At 37.1% G+C, this 22,588-nt stretch overlaps 1 protein-coding gene across 7 annotated transcripts in view; it reads right to left on the bottom strand.

The window, feature by feature from the left end:
- Window positions 1-810: 810 nt before the first annotated feature.
- The window catches only part of usp2a (ubiquitin specific peptidase 2a), a 39,839-nt gene continuing 18,061 nt past the window's right edge, over window positions 811-22,588 (bottom strand). For 4 of the 7 annotated variants that reach the window (XM_073817551.1, XM_073817550.1, XM_073817552.1 and 1 more), the window contains exons 4-14: window positions 10,476-10,526; window positions 9,453-9,576; window positions 9,236-9,347; window positions 8,148-8,258; window positions 7,988-8,052; window positions 7,356-7,459; window positions 7,177-7,257; window positions 6,987-7,065; window positions 6,674-6,781; window positions 5,224-5,344; window positions 811-2,268 (exon numbers count right to left, since the gene is read on the bottom strand). In XM_073817551.1, coding sequence (XP_073673652.1) covers window positions 2,193-2,268; window positions 5,224-5,344; window positions 6,674-6,781; window positions 6,987-7,065; window positions 7,177-7,257; window positions 7,356-7,459; window positions 7,988-8,052; window positions 8,148-8,258; window positions 9,236-9,347; window positions 9,453-9,576; window positions 10,476-10,526 — 1,032 coding nt within the window. In that variant the 3' untranslated portion in view covers window positions 811-2,192. Of the gene's footprint in view, window positions 2,269-5,223; window positions 5,345-6,673; window positions 6,782-6,986; window positions 7,066-7,176; window positions 7,258-7,355; window positions 7,460-7,987; window positions 8,053-8,147; window positions 8,259-9,235; window positions 9,348-9,452; window positions 9,577-10,475; window positions 10,527-19,417; window positions 19,932-22,588 lie in introns of those variants that run through there. The other 3 variants (XM_073817554.1, XM_073817555.1, XM_073817553.1) reach the window with 3 other exon arrangements.

The following is a 22,588-nucleotide window of genomic DNA, read 5'->3' as shown; positions in this document are numbered from 1 at the left end:
CTCTGCACATTTTGTATGTTTCTGAGTCTGACACACTCAGTTCAGTTCATGAATCTTTCTACTAATGAGCTGATGATCAAAATCAGGTGCCTTAAATGAGGAAGACATACAAAATGTGCAGAGCAGTGGGTCCCGAGGACTGGAGTTGAGAAACACTGGTCTAGTGCAGGGTTCTTCAAATCTTACCCTGGAGGGCCAATGCGCTTCAGAGTTTAGCTCCAACCCTAATCAAACTCACCTGTGATTCTCTAATGATCCTGAAGACCTTGATTAGCATGCTAAAGTGTGTTTGATTAGGGTTAGAGCTAAACTCTTCAGGAAAATGGATCTTGTGGGCCAGATTTGAGGATCCCTGGTCTAGTGTATAATGTTACAAAAGGTTTTAATTTCAGATAAATGCTGATTTTTAGATCTTTCTATTGATCAAAGAATCCTGATGTACTCAATTGTTTTAAGTATTGATAATAATAATAATAATAATAATAATAAAACATGTTTCTTGAACAGCAAATCAACATATTAGAATGATTTCTGAAGGATCATGTGACTGTAGTAATGATGCTGAAAATTTAGTTTTGATCACAGGAATAATTTACATTTTAAAATATATTCAAATATATTAATATATATTAACATTTCAAAATGTTTCTGTTTTTGTTCTACTTTGGATCAAATACATGCAGGCTAGGTGAGAAGAAGAGACTTCTTAAAAACATTAAAAATCTTACTGTTCAAAAACTTTTGACTGGTTCCATTTGTCAACATTAGCTAACAAAAACTAACAATGAAAAATACTTCTACAGCATTTATTAATCATAGTTAATGTTGTTATTTAATGGACCTGAGCTAACACGTACTAACAATAAACAGTTGTATTATTAACATTAATGAACAACAATCTATTGCTCATTGTAAGTTAATACATTAAATATAGATAACAAATGGACCTTTTTACCATAATGTAAAGATTTACACACACACACACACACACTCAATCCAGGGTGTCCTAAGATTTGGTAACAGGGTTATAAAAACAGCAAATAAAACAGTTTTCATAATATTTAATAGCAAATAAATGCTAAATTCTCAAGCCCTATTTTCCAATCTTTTCATTCATATGACAAGCGACAAAACAGAAACTCGTGAGAGGATTGTAACAGTTCATTCTTCTAAAATTTATTCATACATACATATATATATATATATATATATTTTACTTTGACTGCCATCGTGTGACTCATATCACATCCTGACCTGTAAGCATAAATAGATGCCGTTCTCTTACCTCTGTTAAATTAACTGACAACAGTAATGGGTCATTTTCAGCACCACTGTATATAGTACATTCTCTATATTGCATCATATATAAAAATATACAGATTTTCTTTTGCAAAACATTCTTTCCATGTTGTTCAATGGCATGAGATCAAGGATCCATATACTGTCAGCATCATCTCTCCTCCCGTCCTCTTATCCTTCCGACCACATTTCCATTCACAGCATTTCAAAGATCAGTAGCAGCCACACTGAAAAAAAGTCACGCCACACGCCGTTCTCTCACCACCACAGACTTTCACAACAAACTCCCGTGACTCCCTCAGGACGTTGAAAAGAAAGTGGAGGAGAGAACAAAGCATACACAGAAAAGATGACGGGTGGGGGTGAACAGGACGAAAGATGGTGCTAGAGGTGATGAAAAGAACAAGGTGTACTCTAACAGTGCCCTCCTGTAACTCCTCAACGGCCCGCTAGGGGGCGCCTCAAACCGCTTCATCTCCCAGGATATCTGGAAGGACATACACTTTAAAAAAAAAACCCATGACGAAAATCCAAAACTTCAATCAAAGTTTTTAATATTGAGGCGTTCTTGATCAAGAGGAAGGCGCATTGGGATGAGAGTTTGGTTGCAGTGCATAGAGAGAGACGTCAGAGCTCTGAGTCGGAGCCACTTGGGTTATTGCCTGATGACGAGCTGCCCTGACACACAAACACACACACGTACACACAGAGGCGCGAGGGCCTCTTTAACACAGTGCTGGAGTGTGAGAGGGCATTGTGTGCGCTTCTCCTGGTGGCCAGCAGAGAGCGATGTTCATTCTGCATGACAGCCCAGAGGAAGCAGCATAGTGTGTAATGTGTCTTCAGCCCAAAGGCTTCGAGTCCTGCACTTCATCTCTATCCACAGTCTGTCTTCAGAGTCCCGCCCGCTCGTAGAACAACACGTAGGCGTCACTACTGCGAACTTGGCTGGCGGACATTGGCGTGACTCTGGAAGAAGAAACCCACACTCGTTGTTTGTTGACTATTTATTTTCGATTGAAAATGTAGGATTAAAAATCTAATTTATGACTGTAAATAAAGTAAAATTTAACATGATGCAAAATGAAAATGAAAAATTGCAGATGGTCAGGTTTGTGAAGCTCAAGATGCTCTTTGGATCATTCTCAAATCATGCAGCTTGAAATAAGCATGCAGCTAAAAATTGCTCAACTTGTGCTGCGTTTAATTAAAAATAAAATTTGTAATAAATGAAGTGGTATTATATAGGATTAAAGGATTAGTTCACTTTCAGAATAAAAATGTCCTGATAATTTACTCACAACCATGTCATCCAAGATGTTGATGTCTTTCTTTCTTCAGTGGAAAAGAAATTAAGGTTTTTGAGGAAAACATTCCAGGATTTTTCTCCATATAGTGGACTTCAATGGGGACCAACAGGTTAAAGATCTAAATTACAGTTTCAATGCAGCTTCAAAGGGCTGTACATGATCCCAGCTGAGGAATAAGGGTGTTAATCTAGCAAAACGATGTCTTTTTCTAAAAAAATTAAAATGTATACACTAGGGCTGGACAATATATTGAACGATATTGTGAGGCGCGTTTAGTCAATGAAGCCGGTACTTTGATTAGTAGTAAATCTCCATCACGTGTGTTCCGCTCAGGTTCCGCTGGAGCGGCAATTAATACACAGAGACGTAAATCTCTGACAAGCTACACCATATCGAGCTTAATATGGAATGCGATATTTACGTCTCTGTGTATTAATTGCCGCTCCAGCGGAACCTGAGCGGAACACAGGTGATGGAGATTTACTACTAATCAAAGTACCGGCTTCATTGACTAAACGCGCCTCACAATATCGTTCGATATATTGTCCAGCCCTAGTATACACTTTTTAACCTTGCACTAGCTCTGCAATGCACATGTGCATCTTAACGCATTGCGTAATCACGTTGGAGAAGTCATCCGCGGTTAGTTCTTCAAGTAGTTCACTTTCAGAACAAAAATTGACAGATAATGTACTCACCCCCTTGTCATCCAAGATGTTTGTCTTTCTTTCTTCAGTCGTAAAGAAATTATGTTTTTTGAGGAAAACATTTCAGGATTTCTCTCCATATAATGGACTTCTATGGTGCCCCCAAGTGTGAACTTCCAAAATGCAGCTTCAAAGGGCTATAAATGATCCCAGCCGAGGAAGAAAGGTCTTATCTAGCGAAACGATCAGTTATTTTCTAAAAACATTTAAAATTTATATACTTCTTAATCTCTACACAGAGTACACACAGAGCTAGACAAGACGAGCATTTGAGGTTAAAAAGTATATCAATTGTATTTTTTTTTTTTTTTTTTTTAGAAAATAACCAATCGTTTTGCTAGATAAGACCCTTCTTTCCTCGGCTGTGATCGTTTAGAGCACTTTGACGCTGCATTTTGGAAGTTCAAACTCAGGGGCACCATAGAAGTCCATTATATGGAGAGAAATCCTGAAATGTTTTCCGCTAAAAACTATTTCCTTACGACTGAAGAAAGAAAGACATGAACAACTTGGATGACAAGGGGGTGAGTACATTATCTGTCAATTTTTGTTCTGAAAGTGAACTACTTTCATCTGTGTACTTTGGTTCAAATAGGTAGGGTAGGGCGGAAAACTCCATCTAAAGTTCTCCTCCCAACTTCGAAATCGTCCAAAATTGTTGTTTTACCTTTTTTGTTAAGGGCGTTTGACCTTCTTTACACGTTCGCTTTGTAAACACTGGGTCGATACTTTCGCTTACGTGATTAAATAATATGTTAAGTTGAGCTAGCGCAAGAAGAGCATTTGTGGGTAAAATAAAATGAATTGTTTCGCTAGATAAGACCCTTATTCCTCGGCTGGGATCGTGTAGAGCCTTTTGAAGCTAGGACTGGGCGATTTGACCTAAAATCAAAACCTTGATTAATTGAACGCTTTACCTCGATTACAATTATTTAACGAGTAAAAAAAAAAAAGAAATAATATATATATATATATTTTATTATCATTTTTTTGCCCTCATTGTTCATTAAAGGGTTGTAGTGTAAAATACTTTGTGTTTCTAGTGAAAGAGTGCATTTATTATCTTTGTAATTTTAAAATAATTGAAAGACTAGTTATGGTTATTTGTTGAATATTTCGAACAACTGAAATCAAAGCTTGTTTGAAATTAAGATGTCGTGTAAAAAAAGTCACATTTCAGTTTTATTGTAAAAAGCAAGTTTCCTAGTTTTTCCATAGAAAATAACCAGCATCTCTTGCAAACAAAAGAGGCAGAGCATGGCACCATCTCATTGATCTTGTCCTGTCACTCTATATATGTGTATTTACTCTAGGTTCTTATACTTGCCATTCACACAGAACACGTCTTTGTGTCTGATAAAACCACGAGATGCAGTGCAGGAATGGTTTTAAAAAAAGTTTAGTTTCAATTACTTTTCAATTAATCATTCATTTTGAAACTGCAATTCAACCCTTTGGCCACCACTGAAGTTCGCTATATAGAGAAAAATCCTGGAACGTTTTCCTCAAAAACCTTAATTTCATTTCAACTGAAGAAAGACATGAACAATCCTTTAAAATAGCCAAATAACATCCAAGTGTGTGTGTGTGTGTGTGTGTGTGTGTGTGTGTGTGTGTGTGTGTGTGTGTGTGTGTGAGATTAGCAGCAATGAAGATGTGAGATTGGAAGCATTTTAAGGAAGAGTGAGTGGGAGGGAGGTGAAGGAGCAGGAGTGAGGGTGGAGGTGAAGGAGGAGGAGGATGGGATACAGAAAAATCACAGCAGCTAGCAGGTGGAATGGAGCTCTGCTGGCAGGATCACTTTTCTCTGCAAGCTAATGTATGCTTTATACCTTTGGGAAATCTACTGGCACTCTACTCAGTCATGCAAAAGGAAAAAAGAGCAGGAAGGGAAGTAAAGCAAGTACCTGGAGTCATTATACGTGTACCATTCTCCGTTTTCAGGATTGCAACAGAAGGCTGTGTAGTGGCCTCCCATAGTCGTGCCTGAGTGATTGGACACTGCATACAAGTTATATACTGCACTACCTGAAACAGAAAGATGCATCAATAGTCAGGGCTGAACTAAATGCAAGATATAGTTTATTGTGTATCCTAAATACCAATAATACCCAGAAAAAAATACATAAATGCAGTACTTTTATTCATAATAGGCCCCAAATACATTAGTACTCTTATTTTAAAATGTGTATATTTTATTACTACTAGCTGGTTATTCAAAAAGATAAGGGAGATACACTTTTACAACATCACCACCCATTACAATGTAAACACCATAAAGTAAACATTTTCATAATTCATTAACAGTAGATGACTAGGCAATCACTCTACATAAATGCATGTTACTATATACAGTTGAGGTCAAAAGTTTACATACACCTTGCAGAATCTGCAAAATGTTAATTATTTGATCAAAATAAGAGGGATCTTACAAAATGCATGTTATTTTTTTTTTATTTAATACTTAACTGAATAAGATATTTCACATAAAATACATTTACCAATAGTCCACACAAGAAAATAATAGTTGAATTTATAAAAATGACCCTGTTCAAAAGTTTACATACACTTGATTCTTAATACTGTGTACAAAAAAATCCTTCAGGTCCCACAGTTTTTTTGGCTTTCCAGCATCTTTTGCATTTTTGAACCCTTTCCAACAATGACTGTATGATTTTGTCATCTTTTCACATTGGGACAACTGAGGAACTCATATGCAACTATTACAGAAGGTTCAAATGCTCACTGATGCTCCAGAAGGAAAAACAATGCATTAAGATCCAGGGGTGAAAACTTTTGAACAGAATGAAGATGTGTATATTTTCCCTATTTTTATTTAGTACTGCCCTTCAGAAGCTACAAAATATACTTACATGTTTCCCAGAAGACAAAATAAATTAAATATACTCTGATCTTCAAATCCAAAATGTTTTAACCCCTTGGCTCTTACTAAATAAAAAATAACATGCAGTTTGTATGATCCCTCTTATTTTGTTAAAATACCATTTGCAGATTCCGCAAGGTGTATGTAAACTTCTGACCTCAACTGTAACTGCTCTATGAAACATGAAAAACATGCAGCGACAGATCTTTTTTTTTTCCAGTATCGTGATATACTTGTTGATTGGATAAAGCCAGATCTGAATGTAAAAAAGAGGCGGGGTTTAAGTCTGACATACACCAGAGAGACATTTCACCAGAAGATCCAGTTATGATATTTTAATTAAACATTCTAAGGTAAAACATTGTTTAAACAAAACATGTGCATGAATAAATCATTCTTAATAAGATCTACAACCAAGTGCAGCTGCACTTTCACTCTAGGACTGAAATGGCAGATTCTTGGTCTTTACTCACTGCTTCTGTCAGAGGCGAACTCCCTGAGGTCCAGGTCTTTCATTGGGAAGTTGACAAAAGTAGACAGTTTGCTGGTTCTGACACGGGCTTCCGAGAAGCGCTTCAGATCTGAACAAGTGAAGCAGTTAAGGAGAAGAGACTCGGCACACTGCTGACCTCAAAGAGACCTGTCACTCCACACTTCAACCTAACCCATCAGCACATTTCTGCACACACAAACAGCACCACGATCTTATCTGTGCTTACTGTCAACAAACACACTGATGCTCCCAGTAAAATCATGAAAAGATCAGACAGCATTAGAAAAGGATACGAAGAACTAATATTTTAGGAAACTTCTGAACTGTGAATTTCTTCGTACATCGTCTTCTGGCTTTGCATCTGTAACATGTCTGGATGAAAACAAAAACAAAACAAAACAAAACAGGAGAACAGATTAGATGTTTTGGTACAAAATAAATTTCCACATATTTGAAATGCCAAGAATGAATTAAATGAATTACCGGCTTCTCGTCCCCATCCAGCACATCTTCTTTAGTAAACAGCCGCATGCAGTCCATTAGGCTCACCTCTCCATAGCCCTTCTAGGCAGAGGAACACCATTAAAACCCACTCATTTCTCCAAATGTCCAAAGTGTGCATTATAAAGCCTGCATGTACATGCACATGTTTATGAACTGACCTTGGCGATAGGCAAGGAAAGATCCCAGAAAGGATCGAACACAGTGGAACAATAGCCACATTCACTGCAGGTCAGAGAGCTCTTCAGCTGGCCTACAAACAAATCTGAGGACAGACAAAGAGACAGCAGAATTATGCTTAGTAATGGAGCACAATGATAACCTAAAGCTCTTTCATTTGTCTATGTTGCAGTGTACATTGTTAACTGAAGTGAAAATTCTGTCTTTAATTACCCTGATGTCGTTCCAAACCCGTAAGACGTTTGTCCATCTTCTGAACACAAACTAGGATATTTTTGATGAAATCCAAGCGCTTTCTCATCCTGCAGTATTTAACAATTTTTCTCTTCTGTGTCACATGGACTATTTTAACAAAGTCCTTACTACCTTTCTGGGCCTTGAACTTGGTAGTTGCATTGCTTTCTATGCAGGGTCAGAAAGCTCTCAGATTTCATCAAAAATATCTTAATTTGTGTTCTGAAGATGAACGAAGGTCTTACGGGTTTGGAACGACATTAGGTAAGGAATTAATGACAGAATTTGCATTTTTGGGCGAACTAAACCTTTTAAAAAAAATTCTCTTATAGGCTTATATAAATAATACTTAAATATCACAGGTGTTGTGTACACTTACCTACGATTTTGCTGTCTTCTCTCTCTAAGTACTTAGCCCACATCTTTTTTCCTTTTTCCTCATCACTAAAAAAATTAACAACATATATAAATCACAAAATTACACTCACAACATATCTTTTGAGGATCCTGAGGAAAAAAGGACTGCATACTGTACTTACGGCAAGTGATCAAAGTCTTCCATATTTCCCCGCGGCCGAATCGTGACCCTGTTCACTTCGTTGTGCAGGCCGTCTAACAGGAAACGCAGAAACTCCTGAGCATCCTGTTGACTGGAGAGATAACATAAACTTCTCAATACAAAACACAACCACAGCTAGCTACTAATAATCAAGCAATTATATTCATGTACAGTTAAAGTCAAAAGTTTGCATACACCTTGCAGAATCTGCAACATGTTAATTGTCTTACCAAAATAAGGGGGATCATACAAAATGCATGTTATTTTTTAATTAAGCACTGACTTCAATAAGATATCTCATATGCAACTATTACAGAAGGTTCAGACGCTCACTGTTGCTTCAGAAGAAAACACAACACATTAAGAGCAGGGGGTGAAAACTTTTTGAATTTGAAGATCTGGGTAATGTAACTTATTTTGTCTTCTGGGAAACATGTAAGTATCTTCTGTAGCTTCTGAAGGGCAGTACTAAATGAAAAAAATATGATATTTAGGCAAAATAAGAAAAATGCACACATTTTCATTCTGTTCAAAAGTTTTCACCCCCTGGCTCTTAATGCATCATGTTTCCTTCTGGAGCATCAGTGAGCGTTTGAACCTTCTGTAATAGTTGCATATGGGTCCCTCAGTTGTCCTCAGTGTGAAAAGTTGGATCTCAAAATAATACAGTCATTGTTGGAAAGAAAAAAAACTCAGCTGTGGATCATGGTAAAGACAGCATTAAGAATCAAGTGAATGTATACTTTTTAATTATTTTCTCTTGTGGACTATATGTAACTGTCTTTTATGTGAAATATCTTATTCAGGTCAGTACTAAATAAAAATTAACATGCATTCTGTATGATCCCTCTTATTTTGCTAAAATAATTAACATTTTGCAAATTCTGCAAGGAGTATGTAAACTTCTGACTTTAAGTAATTAATACCATTTAATATTTTTTAATATTTTATTCAATCTTGAGTGGTGCTTGTCTCTGTAAAACCTGTGCTATGATACTAAGATGGCCACTTTGAACAGAATGTGTGTACTAGGTGTATAGGATGAACTGCGTGTAGGATGAGACTTACTTGTAGCCTACAAATCTGGGGGCGTATCTCTGAATCTGTGTTTTGAACTCAGAAGGGCTGACGGCTTCACTGCTTGAAGAAGTCCACATTGTCTGGATAAGCTTGGCAAACTCTGAAGTCATGACAAAGAGAGGCTTTCAGTAAGGTTTGCGGTTTATCAGAGAGGCAGTGACCGCTGTGAAACCTGCAAGAGTTGTGTGGTGCCGAGCACACTCACCTTCCATGAGAGCAGTGTTTGTGCGACTGTTGTTGTTGAGGTCTCGGCGGTGGGAGTTGTGAAGACAGTAGTCTCGCAGGCTCTGTGTGTTGCTAAGACACTGGAGGATGGAGTTCATAAAACACTAACGAGGAAAAGAGACAAAGGAAAATAAGTTTTAGATTACAAATTTAAAAAATTCAATTCATTAAAATGAATAAATTATATGATTACAGTGATTATTTAATAAAATATAAATCTTTTTTTTAAGCTCACAAATTAAACACTAAATAGACAAAAAAGGACAATAAGCATGATAAAAACACATTATTTTTGTTTAAATAAAATGTGATTTTAGACCAAATGTATTAAATTCGTATTAATATTTATCTACAAACATGACACCGTGTACATGCTAACTAAGCAAAAATCAGAAAAGCAAAGGTAGCCACAAAACAAGCGACACATTAGTCTAGACTCTAGAGTTTCACAGCAGCAGACTTGACTGCAATGTGTAAGAGTTTATTTTTGGACTGTACACATACTGTTGCTTGGCAAAAGCAAGTTAAGTGAGTGCGAGAGCGAAGAGACATCATGAAAATAATCTTGCCAAATGGAAATAGACAGAGGAATGTGAAAGCGATATGAAAACATTTCTGCTGCTTGCCGCTTAGGTGTGTTAACCAGATATTGTGAGATCTGACAGTTTTGATCTATTTCTAGCATGTTGGATGTGTTGTATGAGGTCTATATATACACTATATGACAAAAAATATGTGTGAATGACGGCATCGGTCAACAGCCAAAATCTTACACACTTCACTGAAGATATGTTATATGATTTTTAATTGATTTGCCTGGTATGTGTGAACATGGGAATCACATTTTAGAGGTGAAGTGTCGTTTCTGCATCACAAGCAGCACCACCTTCCAGCTCGGATGTCATGCCATAGTTTGAGCCAAAAGTTGACAGTAAATACCTACTGAATACAAGTATATACTTCATCTATACGAGCAGCTAATATGTCCCATTAAAACACTTACTGTATTTCCCAGATTACGAAGTCCCACCAAGCCCTGGGCACTCTTTGAGTTCTGAAAAACAGAGAGGAGATGAAATGTTAGCACAGGCTATAGGCTAGATATAAGTGACTAGTCATACATTTCAAGTAAGCTTTGTAATAGGCCTTGTATGGCTTAAAGTAATATAAATGATGTCTCTTACTGAAATATGTAGTAGAAAACCCATTGAACATTCATTTACATTATTTAAAAAAAATCCACATCATTTTATACATATTTTGGACTGGGGCGGCACCATTATTTCGATGATGTCAAATGGTTGCCCTCGGTGAGCTCCTGGCAGTATCATTGCTATTTTTACCGCAAAACTAAAATACTGATAAGATGCCACAGCTACTAAAAGAGCTTACAGGTGGTGATGGATATAAACGAAGCTTAAACCAAATGCCGTACCATAGATTTTCCCAACATGGAGTCTAAACGCCCCTGGATATCAAGCATTAGCATGTTTACATCCTGCCAGTTTGGCAACTAGCTTTTCTTGGCTCTGCCGTTTGTAAGTTCTTTTAGTAGCTGTGGTCTACTAAAAGCCTCAAAGGAATCAGTGGACAGAACAAAGACATGGGTGTTTAGTAAGTTTTACTCTTCCACAGGCATCTTCCCATTCTTTTTTTATTGCAAGGAAAACAGTGAAGACTTACATCACTTCTCTAGTTGCCCTTCGACTGAAAATTACAACCAAAAGCCGCACATTGTGGCACTGTATCAGTACTTTGTTTTCTGTATTGCGAATTCAGAGGCAACAGGTAGCGCTTGTAGCTCACTGAGTGCAACCATTTGACATCATCGAAATAATGACGCCCAACATAGTCCAAAATATGTATAAAACAATGTGGATTTTTTAAATACCATAAATCTTTCATGGGTTTCTACTAGAGCCCGACCGATTTATCGGCAGACCGACATTATTTTCCAAACTATCGGTATCGGCATTTATAATGGCCGATAAATGAATATTTCAAAACTAAAATAAAAACAGACGAAACACCCTTCAACCATGTCATGAGTGTTGGCGTTGTATAGTTTGTCCACCAGAGGGCACATAGTCCCTGATGGCAACACTCGTGTATAACGCGCCACACATCCTGCAACCCGCTGATCCAGCCAGAGTCTGGCAGAGAGAACCAGTTATCCGCGAGTGAGATCATCGGTGAAGTGTGTTCATGGTAGGGTTGGGAATCGAAAATCGATTCCGATTCTGGAATTGGACACTTAAGATAAAGAATCGGATACTTTTTATAAAATTCGATTTCTCTTATCAATTCTTGGGTGCATTTTTTCATCTAGTGATCTGCCAGGACCTTGTGTGGTAATGTAAACATCAGTCTACAAGATGGATCACGCGAAGTGCTCAAAAGTGTGGCTATGCTTTGTAAAAACTGAAGACAAACTTCAATCTTAGAGATCTGCAAGGGATGGATGTTTTAGTCCCGCGCCCGCCCGCTCCAAAAGGAATATATGTTATTTCATCCCGCAAAAGCCCACATAAAAGTAACTTATACCCCCGCGGGAAGACAGGTATCTACTACATCTCTTGGCTGCATGAAACAAACCCTCCCATTAATGTAAAGGCAAAGACGATCAGAGTAATAGTTACAAACTCTATCAGTGTGTAGTGTCTGGACCAATCAAACACACAATTGTTCATTAGAGTATCAAACAATCACAGACCCCCCCTCACCCAGTCCACCACCGTGGGTGCCGGGAAGTCTCAGATGGCCCACAAGGCCTTCGGTTGCTATAGTGACCAGGACACCTCTGCCAGACCAGATAAACTTTACGACTCACAAGTATGTGAAGAGTAACTTCCCCAACCAACTCTCTCTTAAACAGACTGCAATAGTAACTGACTTCTTTCATTAATTATCTGATAAACCTTCCTATGAATGAACACACAAATCCTCAAATCATACAGTCGTGGCCAAAAGTTTTGAGTTTTGAGAATGACACAAATATTAGTTTTCACAAAGTTGCTGCTCAACTGCTTTTAGATCTTTGTTTCAGTTGTTTCTGTGATGTACTGAAATATAATTACAAGCACTTCATACGTTTCAAAGGCTTTTATCTACAATTAAATGACATTTATGCAAAGAGTCAGTATTTGCAGTGTTGGTCCTTCTTTTTCAGGACCTCTGCAATTCGACTGGGCATGCTCTCAATCAACTTCTGGGCCCAATCCTGACTGATAGCAACCCATTCTTTCATAATCACTTGGAGTTTGTCAGAATTAGTGGGTTTTTGTTTGTCCACCCGCCTCTTGAGGATTGACCACAAGTTCTCAATGGGATTAAGATCTGGGGAGTTTCCAGGCCATGGACCCAAAATTTCAACGTTTTGGTCCCCGATCCACTTAGCTATCACTGTTGCCTTATGGCACGGTGCTCCATCGTGCTGGAAAATGCATTGTTCTTCACCAAACTGTTGTTGGATTGTTGGAAGAAGTTGCTGTTGGAGGGTGTTTTGGTACCATTCTTTATTCATGGCTGTGTTTTTGGGCAAAAGTGTGAGTGAGCCCACTCCCATGGATGAGAAGCAACCCCACACTTGAATGGTCTCAGGATGCTTTACTGTTGGCATGACACAGGACTGATGGTAGCGTTCACTTTTTCTTCTCCGGACAAGCCTTTTTCCAGATGCCCCAAACAATCAAAAAGAGGCTTCATCGGAGAATATGACTTTGCCCCAGTCCTCAGCAGGTCATTCACCATACTTTTTGCAGAAGATCAATCTGTCCCTGATGTTTTTTTTTGGAGAGAAGTGGCTTCTTTGCTGCCCCTCTTGACACCAGGCCATCTTCCAAAAGTCTTGGCCTCACTGTGCGTGCAGATGCGCTCACACCTGCCTGCTGCCATTCCTGAGCAAGCTCTGCACTGGTGGCACTCCGATCCCGCAGCTGAATCCTCTTTAGGAGACCATCCTGGCGCTTGCTGGACTTTCTTGGACGCCCTGAAGCCTTCTTAACAATGCAGTGGAAAGGTTTTTTCGGGATTAAGTTCATTTTCATGGCAAAGAAAGCCTATGCAATTCATCTGATCACTCTTCATAACATTCTGGACTATATGCTAAAATTGCAAAAATTGCTATTATAAAAACTTAAGCAGCAACTTTTCCAATTTCCAATATTTATGTAATTCTCAAAACTTTTGGCCACGACTGTATATCACTGTTGTTTAGGTATCTTGTATTTTGTATTATGTAATGTTTTAGTACATGTGTTACTATAGATATAGATAGATATATTGTGTAGTATAACCACATGGTCATGTTTGGTATCTCTGAATTCGTATTTTGATGGTCTAAAGGATGATGCATATTATATGTTGATACACATGTAACCTATTAGAGTTTCATGAATTCCTAGTAGATGAATACCCAAATGCAAAATACCTTGCTCTCAGACAAAGGGTCATAAAGGGTAATTAATCAAAATTAATTGTGATTATTTATATACATTTCCCTTTTGAGCTAAATTTAATACAAGTGGAAGCTAATGCCACTATCAGTGGAAGACCACTAACGTTAACATTAATGAGCTTGGAAACCACAACGAAATTATTCTGCCTAAATAAAGTAATGACTACTGTATTTATAACTAGCATATCTCTAGTTACAGTCCCTGGATTGTAAAATGTAAGTTAGACTTGCGAGGAGTGAACATTTAGACATAGAGAAAAAGTATCAAATGTAGCTTGTGCGTAAAAGTTCGCTTTTCTTTTACACGTGTGTGAAATCCAATGACGCCAAATGTGCGTTGCAGACTGTCGTTCAGCCGCAGCATTAACGAGTCACATAATGGATTTAGATCGCTAAATAGTAGGTTTTAGAAGGCAGGCAGCAACTGATGATTAAAAATGGTTTGATGTAGCTTGGTGGAAAGAATTTAAAAAGTGCAGGTAAAGGGATAAGCAAGCTGACATTGTAATTATAAGGTAGCTTATTTTTATGCATTTTTTTTTATCAGAACTTTAATATATTTTGATGTTCCTCTGTTCCGTTGTGACAATAATATTTTAGTGAATACTCATAAATAACTACAAATAACAATTCTTGTACTAAAACCTGCCTCTGCTGGACTGGAGCTATTGAGGATTGACTGATTCAGTACACTACCTCATATACTGTTAGCAATTTATATTTTGCTGTTGTTGTTATTAATCAGAACTAAACAGAATTTGTCTTCAGTCCTATTCAAAGTTATTTTATGAAGCTAACCAAGTCTTTTAAAACTGGTAACTTTGATTTGGTTGTTGTTATTTTTGTGTTTTTGTTCAAAGGACTTTATGTTTCATATTTTAAGTTTGTATTTTTATACATTTTATTCATCAGAACTTTAATATATTTGGATGTTCCTCTGTTCTGTTGTGACAATAAAAGAAAAGTTTCTTTTAAAAATGCATTATCATATTATGTTAGTTAAAACTCATAAATAACTACAAATAACTAATGTTAGGGAAATCTGTTAATGTTTTGTTGCGCATTTCTGAAATTTAAATAAATAAATAAAAAATATTGGCCGATATATCGGAATATCGGATTTTAAAACCAACAAATATTTGTATCGGTATCGGCCTTCAAAATCTTTTATCGGTCGGGCTCTAGTTTCTACTAAACATATTGCAGTAGGAAACATCATTTATGTTATAATAAGCCATAGGAATCTTAAAACCCGGGGTTCCCTTTAAGGTGCGATAAAAAAAAATCCATTGTCAATAGTCACACATAAGTGACTTTCAGACTAACTTAAACACCAATGACATCTATGTGAGGAACTTTTTTGCCCTCACACAAAAATAAAATGAGCATGTCAAAATTCCAGCAAGCATCGATAAATGTGACCACACCTAAAGTCAGGTTTCTCAGTCGTTCCAGGAAAACCGAGGTCTATGTTTCCATGTAATGTGCGTTTTGGTACAGGTGCTAAAGCGGACCGGCCAGTAATCTGACACTATGTTCTGTCGTGCCAAAGCACGGGAGGGGAAACGTGATCCGCCCTGTGCTGGAACTCTGACGAACTTACCTGGTGCTGGCTAGGATGTTCACACTGACCACATTTGTCCCGACCGCCTCAGCGGCACAGCAGTCAATATTTGTGGAACAAACAGTTCATGGCAGTATATATCACACTAGAAATGTTTAACAAACTCATTAACTGGGTATTAGTAAAATCCATGCTTCCATGGAAAATGCTTGCTGAACACCCGTTTCATGAAAAAAAGGCTCACCAGCCCAGTTTGTCATACTCTGCTGAGTAATATCAACGTTGCCAAAAATAGCATCCTTTCACATGGGATGTCCGCTCACTGGCTGATTTTTTTTTTATCGTCACGGCAACACTGATCCCAGCAGCCATCTCTGATGGCCCTATCTTCTCACGGGCGCCAAGACACCATCTGTAAAGACCAACATCCTACATCATACTGTACTAAAACTGAGAAATCAACATGAACGCTAGATGAGGAAAACATGTCCTACCGCATGTCAAGAAAACGTAGGTCTATTTTAGGTTGTTGTGATTTACTCTGAAGCAGACATCCACTGCTGTGTGAAATGAGACGATGCTGTTGTTGTTGCCAAAGCAGCTTGTAGCCGTTTCTCAATATAGTGGTACATGTACCCTACAGCTAATAACCTTCTCATAAGTTTGCATCATTTGGTCTCAGGGTGAAAAGTGACTTTGCAAAGTCTGAAGTAACCTGTTAAAGGTTAAGAACACCTGCCCAAATGTGACCCTGGACCACAAAACTAGTCATAAGGGTCAATTTTTCTGAAAGCTGAATAAGTTTTCCATTGTATGGTTTGTTAGAATAGGACAATATTTGGCCAAGATACAACTATTTGAAAATCTATTTTGCAAAAAAATCTAAATATTGAGAAAATAGCTTTTAAAGTTGTTCAAATTAAGTTCTTAGGAATCATCAAATTCTAATCAAAAATTAAGCTTTGATAGGAAGTTCACAAAATATCTTCATGGAACATGATCTTAATATCCTAATGATTTTTGGCATAAAAGAAAAATCAAGAATTTTGACCCATACAATGTATTTTTGGCAATTGCTACCACTACCGTCAAATCCTCCTCTATAACCCTCTTTTCCTCTATTTCTCTGGTGACCGGAGAATGCGGAAGTGGGTCACGGTGTTCTGTTCGGCGTTCTCCCCATTACAGAGGTGAGGGAAGACTAATCCTGCTTTTATAACAGCTCGCTGTGAGAGGAAAATGTGGAGAAAATATCCAGATAAACCATCCAGACTGGCAGCCTTCAGTCATCAGCATACACTGACCCACATTCATTTTAGTTAAACAGTTCTGGTAGCTGGTTTCAGCTGTGAGATGTAGCCGTGAGGTACTGTTTAGACTTCATACCATCTCTGTTTTATGTCAACTTTGTCTCTTACACTCCCAGACAAATAATTCCACACATGTCTGCTGGTTGAGGTTTTCCTTGTTACTTTCTTATGTTTAAAAAAAACACTTTAGTACTCGGACACAGACCTGTGTCAACATTTTTCCACTCAGGTACAGAGGATATAATTATGACTTTAACAAATGCGTGTAATATGAACGGGAGCACAGCATTCTGTCCCATGTGCTACAATGTGCTAAACTAGTACACTTCGTTTGAACCGTCCCGTTCCACCAAACCAAGATAAAGACACTGCTTGTACTCCTTGTTCTTCACAATCACATTATACTTGTCACACCTCCAGCTCAAAAAGGGGTGACCAGGGGAAGTGACTCACGAAAAGTGAGTCACACACTAAATATATGGTGCTAAATATATGGGTCGTTTAATATATAAGTGTCCTGATGAATATCAAAGCACATTCCGTGACGCTCAAACTAATCGCAGGGCAGATAATGCAGGCTCAGTGGCAAAGCTGGTACACCAGGCCTAGTTCTGACCCCGGTGGCATGGGGGCGGGACTAAGAGCACTGCCGGATACAAGAGTGAGCTCTAATGGGATTTCAGCTCATTACGTTACAATGAACAGCCATTCTGAACTGCCCTCATGCGTCATGTTTATCCAGCATGCTTTCTGTTAATCCAAATGTGAGATGCTCTCATCAAAACCTAAACTTTTATTATAGGATCATTAAGACTGATAGTCTTAAGTAGTATATACATTTGTAGCAATAGCCAAAAATACATTGTATTGGTCAAAATTATCAATTTTTCTTTTATACCAAAAATCTTTAGGATATTAAGTAAAGATCATGTTCCATGAAGACATTTTGTAAATTTCCTACCATAAATATATCAAAACCTAATTTGTGTTTAGTAATATGCATTTATTAGGACAACTTTAAAGGTGATTTTCTCAATATTTCGATTTTTTTTGCACTTTCACATTCCATATTTTCAAATAATTGTATCTTGTCCAAATATTGTCCTATTCTAACAAACCATACATCAATAGAAAGCTTATTTATTCAGCTTTCAGCTGCTCAAATGGACCCTTATGACTAGTTTTGTGGTCCATGGTCACACCGGCACAACCATAACATAGCAGTCAGTGGCTAAAATAAGAAAATGCACTGAAACAGAAAATGCAAATTCGAGAAAGATTAATTTGCATTATATAAGCAGTGACCTGTCAGAATACTGATCCCTTACAAAGACTTAGAGAGCTTACTGATGGTGGTAAGTGCAATATTAATGACATCACAGCATGAACTACTTTTTAAGGCTTATTCAATGGGCCTAAATAAGCCCCATTCATGCTTTAACATTTATCCCTTGAAATTAACTAGCATCTATTTTGTAACTAGTGCTTATGACACTAGTATTTAAACAGATACTAGACAAACTGGAATAGGTACCAATAACTAGAATATACAGCCAAACCAAAATGTATTCAGACACCTTCAACATTTCTCACATTATCAGTTTATTTGCTGTATTTTAAAAAATGGTAAAATATGACAAAAACTCAAAGTTAAACTGTCAGAACAAATTTATCTTGATAATGTCATATAACTGATAAAAATTCAGACAACTGTTAGTATGACAATATTTACACAACGATCAATACTTTGTTGACCAATTACGGTGGTCAACTGCGGTGTAAAAAGGTTGCATTAGAGAATAAAACAATTAAAACATGGTCAAGTGTCTGAATAATTTTTGGTCCCAAATCAGTTTTACTGGTAATTCACTGTATAAAGATTTTTTTTGGGGTGTAATATGTGACCCTGGACCACAAAACCAGTCTTAAGTCGCTGGGGTATATTTGTAGCAATAGCCAAAAATACATTGTATTGGTCAAAATTATTGATTTTTGTTTTATGCCAAAAATCATTAGGAAATTAAGTAAAGATCATGTTCCATGAAGATTTTTTGTAAAATTCATACTATAAATATATCAAAATGTAATTTTTGATTAGTAATATGCATTGTTAAGAACTTAATTTGGACAACTTTAAAGGTGATTTTCTCAGTATTTTGATTTTTTTGCACCCTTAGATTCCAGATTTTCAAATAGATGTATCTCGGCCAAATATTGTCCTATCCTAACAAACCATACATCAATAGAAAGCTTATTTATTGAGCTTTCATGTGATGTATACATCTCAGTTTTGTAAAATTTAACCTTATGACTGGTTTTGTGGTCCAGGGTCACATATGTCAGTTTATTTTGCTATCCTCACTTACATAAATGAACTATAGAGTCCTTATATCAGGTGGCTGAATAATTTTTGGTTTGAAGAACTGAATAGTTAATATATGAACTATAAACCTAGACATTTTTTGTTGCAAATTAATAGAAATGTTACTTGTATTTAATGCACAAGTAGTAGTGAAACAGTAAATAATAAAAACAAATAGGGTACTAGTGGATTTAAATGAATAAATGTCAATACGGTTTGCCGTAATACGCCTATAAAGCGTGTTCATTCATACCTTGGCATGATTTATCAGAAGTCCAACGAATGTGGAGACCAGCATGGAGCCGGACATAGTAGAGTTTTTCCTCCGCATGTTCTGTTTTATAAGGGGGAAGGCAGTCGCAGGTGGCTCCTCTGGTATTGTAACTGTATATGAATGTCGCATGCTGGGCATAATCGATAAAATCCGTCTGTGGTGTATAAACACCAACTATGGACGTTTTTGCATCAGATATTCCAGGGTCCTTCAGGTAAGCAACTTGATCAGGAAACGACCTCTACAGCGGTGGGAGGCAGCACCGGAGACGAATAAAACATTGCGCGCTGACCATATCTGACCGACTCACTAGTCAAAACTCTTTTTACAAATCAAAAGACGAAAAAAGTTGTTCGCAAATGCAAAGAACAATACCCTTACGTATCGAAGTAGACAGAGTCGAGTTCTCAAAGAAAAGTGACGGCAGCGAGCTGAAGTTGTCAGATAGCAGGCTGGATGTAGAGCGCGGATCCATGTCTTTTCACTCCCTCCAGTCCCGCCCACACGAGCCTAGTGCGCGGGCACTGATGCGCGCATCCGACGTCACTGAGGGCAGCGGGTTAAACACGCCACACAACGATGACAGAGATTTAACGTACAATAATCGTGTGGCCGCCAAGGACTTGTTACTCATTTTAAACGGACCACTTTCAAACAACCTTTAACAACTTAAAATACGGAACACGCTTAATCAGTTTCAACGTTGCTTACATCGACAAGGCTCCGCAAAGTGTTGGATGGCCTCTGAATCACCACCCCCACTCCTTTAATTAAAGCTAAGAAGTCTTAAATAAGTTAATATTCCTTTCAGATAAACATATAGACGTTTCATGAAGGTTTTCAATGTTTTTGTGACTAGTATTCATTATGTTGCCGCTCGCCAACAGATGCTCGTGCACAGGAGTAGTGTTCGCCTGAGGAAGTAACTATACACTCTACTAGGGATGGGCGATACCACTTATTTTGTTTTCGATACGATACCGATATTTTTAAGGCCAGTATCATCGATATCGATACCGATACGATACTTCTAAACTTAATTTTTAAATTATTACATTTATTAAATTAATAAGAGTAAAATATGTAATTATGCCCCTTTTTTATAACCTTTTACACTTTATATTTGAAATGCATTTTAACATTTAATATGCAACTAATTAACTTTTATTTTCTACACGTGGTTAAAATATGTTTACTTTAGTGGTAACTTCAAAACCTACAGTTGAAAATACTTGGTTTCATAAAGGGCTGCCAGTGACAGGCTATATTGCACACATAAAATGCCACATTTTTATTCTGCCAGTGTATAATTTATATTAACATTACTACAAAACATGATCAATGAACTTTAAGTGTTATTTTAAAGAAAGGTAATTGCACTTATGAAATGCAAATTATGAAAGCTACAATTTCAGTTTGTTTATTGAGAAATAGCTTAAACATGTTTTTATTTTCTGTCCTCTGATAAGCATTGTTCAGGGCTGTCGTTCCCAAAAGCATCAATAATTTCTTATGATACTTTTAGGAAACACAGCCCCTGTTTGAATGCACTGTCTAAAGGGAGTGAATGCTCTCTGTGATTGATTGGTTCTGTCTTGCATCATTTGCGTGCGTTCAGATGAGTAGGAAAAGTGTTATATCGTGAACAGTTATTCTCTAACATAGGTTATGCATCCAATTTAATGCACATTGTACTCCTGGCTTTTTTTTAAATAAACAAAATCACTGGTAAATAAAAAACACCTTAGTATCGATATTTTTAATTTGAGTATCGATACTTTCGATACTCGCATCAGTATCGATATATCGATACTTTAGGATCGATATGCACATCCCTACACTCTACATCAGTATTACTGACGAAATATAAACAGGCCTGTCACTATTCATTGATCTTTAATTCTAGATATAACTTATCTATGCTCACTCATTGCCATTTTCAAGGGATAGTTCACCCAAAAATGAAAATTCTGTTATTACTAAGCCTGATGTCGTTCCAAACTCGTAAGATCTTCGTTCATCTTCTTAACACAAATTAAGATATGTTTGATGAAATTCGAGAGCCTTCTGACCCTAAATAGACAGCAACACAACTGACATGTTCAAGGCCCAGAAAGGTAGTAAGAACATCATTAAAGTAGTCGTGGTACTCTTGTGAACGGGTGGCGAAGACTGACACAAAAGAAAAGAAATTGTTGAATAAAGTTGTTACTATTTTAACAATGTACTTACTACCTTTCTGGGCCTTTAACTTGTCAGTTGTGTTGCTGTCTATGGAGGGTTAGAAAGCTCTCGGATTTCATCAAAAATATTTTGTGTTCTAATAATGAACAAAGATTTGGAATGACATGAGGGTGAGTAATTAAAGACAGTATTGTCATTTTAGGGTGAACTGTTTCTTACCAACAAGGTACACAAATTAAGACAAATAGCTGTGAGTGTATGTACAAATGTACTTATATTTTGTTTATATCATTGCAAAATGTAAACTATATTATCCCACAGCTCTACATAAAGTTGTATAAATATATCCAACTTTATCTGCATACATAAAATACACTCACGACAAAAGATATATACTATACAGCAAACTACTACATACTACATGATAGTTTTTAGCATTGCAAAGATGTAAACTAAATTATCTCCCAGCTCTAATCTGCTAAATGCAACTATAAGTTATGAAGATAATAATTTTCCATATAGAAAGTGCTATACAAATACATTTGACTTAACTTACAGCTACAGTTCTTTGAGAGGAAAAAAATAGAGCTTATAATCAGATTGAAAACAGAACAACTGTCAACAATAGCAAAAGTAACAAAAAGTGGGACAATGTGTCTAGTTTTTTGGTCTGGGCTCCATGTACAACTCAGCTCAGCTGTCTCCCTCACTACAGCATTAGAGAGAAGCATTAACTTTGCTTGTGAAAGTGGCCGAGAAATTAGAACAGGGTATGAAACACACTAAACCCCAAAAGAGAACACCAGACTGAGGCTATTATGCTCTTATAAGACGGTGGGTCAGATGTCATCAGCTACAACCCAGTTCTGGATATACTGGAAGCACGTAACGTAGCATGAAAGTTACCTATATGAGAACAAAGTCACTTTTGAAGGCCACGCTCTACATGCATCCCACAGTCCTATA

Source organism: Garra rufa, chromosome 14 (assembly GCF_049309525.1).
Source record: "Garra rufa chromosome 14, GarRuf1.0, whole genome shotgun sequence".
In the NCBI taxonomy this organism is placed as follows: domain Eukaryota; kingdom Metazoa; phylum Chordata; class Actinopteri; order Cypriniformes; family Cyprinidae; genus Garra; species Garra rufa.
Note: the sequence above shows the minus strand (reverse complement) of the source record. Positions and strands in the feature narration are given on the sequence as shown.